Source organism: Quercus suber, unplaced genomic scaffold (assembly GCF_002906115.3).
Source record: "Quercus suber isolate HL8 unplaced genomic scaffold, Cork oak 2.0 scaffold_92, whole genome shotgun sequence".
Taxonomy (NCBI): domain Eukaryota; kingdom Viridiplantae; phylum Streptophyta; class Magnoliopsida; order Fagales; family Fagaceae; genus Quercus; species Quercus suber.
The window spans coordinates 474367-483353 of NW_027069557.1; the positions used below are offsets into that span (position 1 = coordinate 474367).

The window sequence follows — 8987 nt, forward strand, 5'->3', positions numbered from 1 at the left end:
TTAGAACATAATGAGTGGAAGCCGACCCATGGGTCGAGCACCCAAACACCTTCCCATCCCTATACCTAAACTCCGAATACGTGCTCTGGTAGAGATCAATCCTTCCACGAAGGGCGCTATATTTATGGTTCCTAGACCTAAAGTAGGTGGCGATTCCATTTACACCCTCCGCCATGGTCCACCCTAGGCCATGGCATACTTACCCAAAGAGGACGACCCAAATTCAATTGCATTATATATTCCTACAAGAGTGAGAGTGAGATACAATTACAAATCTTTGGTTAGTAAGAACCATCCAAATTCAATCTTAATTGTTAAATATGATCCTTAACACCTTCCTTTTGTTAACCATGGCCTTCAATTGCATTAGCATAGTCTACAACAGAAAGAAGCCATGATGATAGAGAGGGGAAGAAAAGGCAACGGAAAGAAGTCAGCTATTCTTGTAGTAGAGGAAGATGATATTGTAGCCAATGGACCAATGGGTAGAAGGGTTCAAAATGGCTTAGAAAATGAAGTGGAATTGTAGAGGAGGCAACTACAAGCCTTGACTTCAATTGAGAAGAGATACGATGATACAACAACAATACAACCAGCATGATATTGTTGGAAGTGTAGCTTTAAATGAGGATTATGAACAAACTTTTGTTCACATTCAAGGTGAAGACAATTAGCAAATTAGTANAGATTTGACAAATCCACTATTGGATTACATTACCTTTATATATTCTTATTGTTTGCAAAATTTCAAGAAAATTAAAGATCAATAATTAGGTCATCGATTAAATATTTAAAATGCAAAATTTTATATTTTAAAATTATTTGTAAAAGATGAGTCCGATCTCTCTTACAAACCAACAAGTCAATCCCCTATGGCCATCCCTTTAAGCTTCTCGTCGCTGCTCCCTATCGCCATTATGGTAGTGGTTTTTCTCCCCCTTTCTCTCACTCAATCTGAACCCCTCCATCTCTCAAACCAAAACTTGGAAACCTTAGATCAAAACTTACTTCGGTGACTATTTTTGATGGAGTTAGTCAATTGTAACTGCCTTATGATGTTTCTGACCTTGGGAATGTATGCTTAAGGCCATGATAAATGAATTCTAGGCTTAGGTTGATTATGCCATGATTGTTTGCTTTTAGATGCATGTTAGAGTGTGTGTGAGTTAGAATAACAAGTTAAATATGCCTTTAATGAGATTAAGATTTAGAACATAATGAGTGGAAGCCGACCCATGGGTCGAGCACCCAAACACCTTCCCATCCATATACCTAAACTCCGAATACGTGCTCTGGTAGAGATCAATCTTTCCACGAAGGGCGCTATATTTATGGTTCCTAGACCTAAAGTAGGTGACGACTCCATTTACGCCCTCCGCCATGGTTCACCCTAGGCCATGGCATACTCACCCAAAGAGGACAACCCAAATTCAATTGCATTATATATTCCTACAAGAGTGAGAGTGAGATCCAATTACAAATCTTCGGTTAGTAAGAACCATCCAAATTCAATCTTAATTGTTAAACATGATTCTTAACACCTTCCTTTTGTTAACCATGGCCTTCAATTGCATTAGCATAGTCTACAGCAGAAAGAAGCCATGATGATAGAGAGGGGAAGAAAAGGCAACGGAAAGAAGTTAGCTATTCTTGTAGTAGAGGAAGATGATATTGTAGCCAATGGACCGATGGGTAGAAGGGTTCAAAATGGCTTAGAAAATGAATTGGAATTGTAGAGGAGGCAACTACAAGCCTTGACTTCAATTGAGAAGAGATACGATGATACAACAACAATACAACCAGCATGATATTGTTGGAAGTGTAGCTTTAAATGAGGATTATGAACAAACTTTTGTTCACATTCAAGGTGAAGACAATTAGCAAATTAGTAAATGAGGACGGTTATTTTAATTTTTATTAGAATCAAATAGCAAATGAATTAGAGATTGGATAGAGTGAGTGAGTCTATACCAAGGTAGTTGATACCGTATCGATACTGGCCGATATGTACCGTACCTGTACGTATATTGGTATCAAAACACCAACATTTCATACCAGTTTAAATACAGATTGTACCGGCCATGTATCGACCATACCAACCGATTTTAGGCATTATCGACCAATACCAGGCGTACTAGTCGGTACAGAAAAAAGCTTTTTATTTTTTATTTTTTTTTAGTTTTGTAATTTTTGAAGTTTTGTAAGGGTAGAATGGTAACTTATTAATATTATTTATTTTCTTATTATGCAATGAACAATTAAGCTTTCTATTTTTTATATTGTGTTTCTTTTTTCTTTTAATTGATGTTAAAGTCTAAAACCAAGAATAACTTGTTTTGAATTCAGGTAATGTTTTATGGTAAACTTTTATACTTATTATAACACACACACACACACACACACACACACACACACACACACACACACATGTATATTTATAAATGTGGGGCCAGAAAATCAGGCAGCCTTGGCCCACTCCAAGCTAGGCCCAGGGGCCCGCGCCGAGGATGCATGAGGGGTCCGAGGATGAAAGCGTGAGGACCGGCCCCCAAGAAACATATCCGAGGATGGCCCGTCCTTGGGCATCTAAGACCTCGGAAGAACACGAGCACCACCCCACCAAAGAGGCGTCTTCTTGAATATCCGAGGAGGAGAGGGTCCAGTGCCATGCGTCGGCGATGGGAGCACGGCGAAGAAGCAAGCCTTAGACGAGCTGTCACCTCTGCATTGAATGCCCTCAACTAACGTCCTGGCTGCATTAATGAGGACAGGACTCCTGAACAGTGCTGCCTTGGGTGCTGCAACCCACTGGAGGAATAGGGATGCCGCTAATGGGACAGGCTCTCAAGTGGTGGCCTGACTAATCGACAAATGGAAGGTTAGGATCAGTTTAGAGAGGTATATAACGTAAGGAGTCTCTCCTGAATAGGGGATGGGAGATCGACATTAAGGAGTTCTGTAGTGACCTGTGCCCTCTGAATCTTTGTAATCAATCTTAAAAGAAATAATAAGAACATCAAGCTTCGGAAGACCAGTCAAAGGAGCATCATTGTGCATCTCAATCCATGTTTAAGGTGATAAATCCACATGCAACCATGCAGGGCAGTTGTACCCCTTACTAGGGCCTAGTTCTTGAGCCCACTCTCTATAAATTCATTGAAGGGCAAGCTGGGCTTGGGTCCACTCTCACCACCTGAAGAAGTGTCCAAAATCTGGTCCCTACAATTGGGGCCGTCTGTGGGAAGAACTCGTGCGTCAGTAGGGACAACCGCCAGGCATGGTAGGGTTAGACCCTCACCAGGGGAGTTCCCATCGACACGAACCAGCAAGACCCTAACGTCCAAACGACTATGGCAACACGGGGCACGGCCAGAATAAGGAGAACGAACGATTCCGAGAAGGAAGCGTGCACACCTCGCAAACTAGCGAAAGCCATACGCATAGAAGCGGCCGCGTGCCCTAGGGAGGATAAGAGTCACGCCTCTCAGAGGCAGGAAGATAAGGCGACCATGCAGCGATAGATAGATGATCTCAAGAGAAAGTTGCGCCATGCACAGCGAAAGAGACCCGAACCCAGCCTTGACTTACCCTCTGACTACGAAAGTGATGATGACTACAGGCAAAGGTCGACGACACCCTCGAGTGAAGTTTTCTCCCACGAGGATGAGAGCTATCGGAGGCGTAGGCGTGGCAGCCTAACCCCTAAGGGCTTGGGAAGTGACGCCATGAGCAGGGCCCTGGACCAGCTCTCTATGTCACCTTTTACGCGTCGCATAGACGAGGCGGTGCTCCCTCGGAGGTTTCAGTAGTCGACCTTCACCATTTACAATGGCAAAACGGACCATGTGGAGCACATGAGCCAGTTCAATCAGAGGATGGCCGTTCACTCTAAGAACAAGGCGCTGATGTGCAAAGTCTTCCCGTCCAGCTTGGGGCCTGTGGCAATGAGGTAGTTCAACGGACGAATTCCGTAGACTCATATAGACAGCTGACCCAGGCCTTTGGTTCTGTTTTGTCATGAACAACAGACCTCTTCGGCCCATGAGTGCGTTGCTGTCCCTGACCATACGTGATGACGAGACCCTTAAGGCTTACTCGGACAAGTATTGGGAGATTTACAACGAGTTGGACGGCAAGTACGATGATGTTGCCATCAACACGTTCAAGAACGGGCTCCCAATGGGGCACGGCCTGAGGAAGTCCGTAACTGGTAAGCCCGCCACCAACATGCGGCAGCTAATGGACCGAATCAACAAATACAAACGGGTGGAGGAAGACTTACTGCAGGGCAAGGGGAAGGAGAAGGCTATCCCTCAGGAGAGGAGGGATTCCAGGTAGGACCGATATAAAACACCCATCCGAGAAGAGATTTCATAGGGTAATCTGGGGCGACAAACGCCCAGGCTGTCGGTGCTGTGTTCCGAGAACCGGTGCACAGGGTGCTGGAAAAGATCAAGAACGAACCGTATTTCAAGTGGCCGAATAAGATGTCGGGGAACCCCGAGAAGCGTAATCAGGACCGCTATTGCCAGTATCTCCAGGACCACGGGCATGCTATGGAGGACTGTAGGAATCTCTGAAACTATCTGGACCAGTTAGTCCGGGAAGGGCGGCTGAAGCATCTCCTGCACCATTCTAGCAGCCAGCAGGGCCAGACCTACCAGGAGCCACGGAGGAACACAGCCATGGGGCAACCCGCTGGAACGATCAATGTGATCTTGGCTGCGCCAGGAAGAACAGGCATTCGCCCCTCGCGGGTGCTGTCCGTAGCCCAGATGGTCACCGGGGAGTCTCGGTCAGAGCCAAAGAGGGCCAGAAGAGGCTGTCACCCGACCTTGACTTTTTTCGAGGAGGATAAGGACGGAACCACCCAACCCCACGACGACGCTTTGGTAATCACCCTCAGAATTGGGGGCTATGATGTCAAAATGGTGATGGTGGACGGTGGCAGCGCGGCGGAGGTTATGCACCCTGACCTCTATAAGGGGCTGGGGCTAAAGCCTGAGGACTTGTCGCCCTACAACTCCCCCTTGATGAGCTTTGATGGGAAACTGGTCACCCCGAAGGGCATGATCAGGCTGCCCATCCAGACCAGCTCGGAAGTAGTGGAGGTGGACTTTATAGTGGTGAACACGTACTCCCCCTACACTGCCATTGTGGGAAGGCCTTGGCTCCACACCTTAGGAGGTGTCGCCTCTTCCTTGCACCAGAAAGTGAAATTCCCGTCTGGAGACCGAATCCTCGAGATCCGAGGGTGCCGGTCAACGGCAAGGTAGTGCATGGTCGCGGCCACCTCACGTTCGCAAGATACGGAGCCGTCGGCCACCATGGCCGAAAACTTATAGTAGCTAACCACCTCGGGGGCACCAGTTGACCCGGCCGCCGAGGAAGCAAGGCTCGAAGGCCTAGAGAAAGTGGTCATCAATGACGACCAGGAGAGATTCTTTTAGGTTGGAACCCAACTGCCTCCCCGGGAGAAGGAGGAGTTGCTTGAGTTTCTCAAGAATAACCTGGACGTGTTTGCATGGGACCCCTGCGACGCCCCAGGGATTGACCCATCCTTCATATGTCACTGCCTCAACGTCAACCCTTCGGTGACCCCCAGGAAGCAGCCGCCCCGACACCCATCAAAGGAACACGCTGAGGCAGTTAAAGAGGAGGTCAATAAACTTAAGCACGCGGGCGCTATTAAAGAGGTATTCTACCCCGAGTGGTTAGCCAACACTGTGGTGGTCAAGAAGAAAAGTGGTAAATGGAGGGTTTGCGTGGACTTCACGGACCTTAATAAAGCTTGCCCGAAGGACCCCTTCCCAATGCCACGGATAGACCAGCTGGTGGATACGACCGCAGGCCATCCTCGGATGAGCTTTCTAGACGCCTTTCAGGGCTACCACTAGATCCCATTAGCCTTGGAGGATTAGGAGAAGACGGCCTTTGTAACGCCCATTGGGAACTACCACTACAAGGTGATGCCATTTGGCCTGAAGAACACTGGATCTACATATCAGTGGATGATGACGAAAATGTTCGAGCTATTGTTGGGCAAAACCATTGAGATTTATGTTGACAATATGGTGGTGAAGAGCAGATTGGTGTCCGGGCATCTGTGGGACCTCGGCTGTATATTTGACGTCCTCAGGAAGCACAGGCTGCGACTAAATGCGTCCAAGTGCTCGTTTGGCATGGGATCTGGCAAGTTCCTAGGCTACATCATTACCCACCGGGGGATCAAGGTCGACCCTGACCAAATCAAAGCTATCCAAAACCTAAGGCCTCTGCAAAACCCCAAAGAGATCGAGAGGCTTGCTGGGATGATCGCGGCCCTGAATCGATTCATTTCCAGGTCGGCCGATCTATGCAGACCGTCCTACCTCCTGCTCAACAAGTGGAAGGGATTCGAGTGGTCCGAGGAATGCGCCACGGCCTTCCAACAGCTCAAAGATTACCTGGCTCGGCCACCTATCATGTCTAAACCAGAGGCCGACGAGGTCCTATACGCATACATCGCTGTGGCGCACCACGCTGTGAGCCTGGTGCTGATACGAGATGATGGTGGCGTCCAAAAACTGGTCTACTACGTTAGCAAGTCATTACACGAAGCCGAGGTTAAGTACTTACCTTTGGAAAAGGCCATACTTGCCGTGGTCCATGCCTCGCGAAAGCTGCCTCATTACTTCCAGGCTCACATGGTGGTCGTCTTAACCCAACTACCCTTGAAGTCCGTACTTCGAGCCGCCGACTACATAGGAAGAATTGCAAAGTGGAATACCATCCTGGGGGCCTTCGATGTTAAATACATGCCTCGGATGCCATAAAGGGCCAGGTTCTGGCAGACTTGATGGCAGAGTTCGCTGAGCCAACTATAGAAGTGGGAACCGAGGGAAGGATTGCTGACGAAAGGCTAGTTGGAGCAGTCTCTGTCCCGAGGCCACCATGCTGGAAAGTATATGTTGATGGCGCGGCAAACCAAAGAGGGTTGGGAGTAGGACTAGTCTTAGTGTCCCCTGAAGATCATGTCATAGAGAAATCCTTGAGGCTCGGATTCCCGGCCACAAACAATGAGGCAAAGTACGAGGCATTATTGCAGGGTATGGCCATGGTGCGGAAGATGGGGGGAAGGTCGGTGGAGATGTTTTCAGACTCGAGACTAGTAGTGGGACAGGTAAGGGGACAGATGGAGGCCCGAGATCTGATAATGCAAGAATACCTGAGCCAAGTCAAGCACTTACAGTCGGACTTACAGTCTATCTTATATCCCTAAGAGTGGGAACAGCCATGCCGACTTATTAGCCACACTCGCAACTTCCTCGGCAGACGGTCTACCTTGGATTATACTTGTGGAGCACCTGGAGAGGGTGAGTGAGGTGACGAAGGAAGCGATCCCCATCCTTAGGGTCGGAGTGGGTCCCAGCTGGATGGACCCCATTGTGAGATTCCTCAAAGATGATATCCTGCCCCAAGACAAGTCAGAGGTTGAGAAAGTACGAAGAAAAGCTCCTCGGTTCTGGTTATCCGAGGATCACAAACTATACATGCGCTCCTACTCAGGGCCATACCTGCTGTGCGTCCACCTCGAAGCAGCATAATTACTACTCGAAGAGCTGCACAAGGGAATCTGCGGGAGCCACACGGGGGGGAGATCATTGTCTCACCGAGTCGTCACACAGGGATACTGGTGGCCAAGAATGCAGCAAAAGGCCCAGGATTATGTCAAGAGGTGTGACCAGTGCCAAAGGTTCGTCCTGAATATCCATCAGCTAGGAGAGGTCCTTAATCCCGTGTCCAGTCCGTGGCCGTTCGCCCAATGGGGCTTGGACATTGTAGCACCATTCCCCAAAGCGCCAGGGAATAAGAAGTATCTGTTGGTTGCCATGGACTACTTTACCAAGTGGGTCGAGGCCGAGCCACTGGCCAATATCAGGGACGTAGACGCAAAGAAATTCCTTTGGAGGAACATTGTGACACGATTCAAGGTCCCTCACACTCTTGTCTCGGATAATGGGCTCCAATTCGATAGCAAGGCCTTCAGGAGGTACTGTCATGAGCTTGGGATCATAAATAGATACTCAACGCTCGCCTACCCTCAAGGAAACGGGCAAGCCGAGGCCGTCAACAAGGTCATCGTCAGTGGGCTTAAGAAAAGACTGGATGACGCCAAAGGGAGATGGGTAGAGGAGCAGCCTCACGTTCTCTGGACATACCGGACCACTCCCCGGCGGTCAATGGGGGAAACACCCTTCGCCCTAACTTATGGTGCCGAGGTGGTGATCCCCTTGGAAACAAGCTTCCTGATGCTAAGGACGAGCTCTTTCACCCCAGGCAGCAATGATGAACTGCTGGGGAAGAGCCTGTACCTGGTAGAAGAACGAAGGGAACGAGCGATGATCCAGCTGACCTATTATCAACAAAAGCTCAAGCAGGGGTATGATACCAATGTGAGACTCAGACCACTAACACCGGGGGACCTGGTACTAAGAAAAGTCATAGGGGCTACTAAGAACCCTTCTTGGGGAAAGCTGGGACCCAACTGGGAGGGGCCCTACTGAGTTACATTAGTAGCGGGGATAAGGGCATACTACTTAGAAGATCTAGACGAAAAACCTGTACCTCGCCCGTGGAATGTAAATGACCTGAAAAGGTATTATTATTAATGAAGAAGCCTTTTTGGATTCAAATGCTTCCGCTATTGTGACTATGTATCTCGCGTTCTGACAACTAGACTAAGTGTTAGACAGAACCACGGCATTGCATGGTCCTCGGACTCAAGCCTATGGGGAAACTAACTACTTCGAAATATTTTAAGTGTTAGGCAGAACCAAGGCATTATATGGTCCTCGGACTCAAGCCTATGGGAAAACTAACTACTTCAAAATATCCTAAGTGTTAGACAGAACCAAGGCATTGCATGGTCCTCGAACTCAAGCCTGTGGGAAAACTAACTACTTCAAAATATCCTAAGTGTTAGACAGAACCAAGGCATTGCATGG

General features: G+C 48.3%; 2 protein-coding genes across 2 annotated transcripts; both read left to right on the forward strand.

Moving 5' to 3' along the window:
• The first annotated feature begins 4041 nt into the window (after window positions 1–4041).
• LOC136067935 (uncharacterized) lies at window positions 4042–4580 on the forward strand. Its single transcript, XM_065774415.1, has 2 exons — window positions 4042–4334; window positions 4439–4580. The coding sequence occupies exons 1-2, from the start codon at window positions 4042–4044 to the stop codon at window positions 4578–4580; spliced, it is 435 nt and encodes a 144-aa protein (XP_065630487.1).
• Window positions 4581–4685: 105 nt separating this feature from the next.
• LOC136067936 (uncharacterized) lies at window positions 4686–5276 on the forward strand. Its single transcript, XM_065774416.1, has one exon. The coding sequence runs from the start codon at window positions 4686–4688 to the stop codon at window positions 5274–5276; it is 591 nt and encodes a 196-aa protein (XP_065630488.1).
• Window positions 5277–8987: the final 3711 nt, after the last annotated feature.

Bases quoted from the DNA above. Each gene is read 5' to 3' on its own strand.
- LOC136067935 (XM_065774415.1), top strand. From the start codon at position 4,042: ATGAGTGCGTTGCTGTCCCTGACCATACGTGATGACGAGACCCTTAAG. The intron at 4,335-4,438 runs GTAGGACCGATA...ACCGGTGCACAG, and splicing joins CAGGAGAGGAGGGATTCCAG to GGTGCTGGAAAAGATCAAGA.
- LOC136067936 (XM_065774416.1), top strand. From the start codon at position 4,686: ATGGGGCAACCCGCTGGAACGATCAATGTGATCTTGGCTGCGCCAGGA.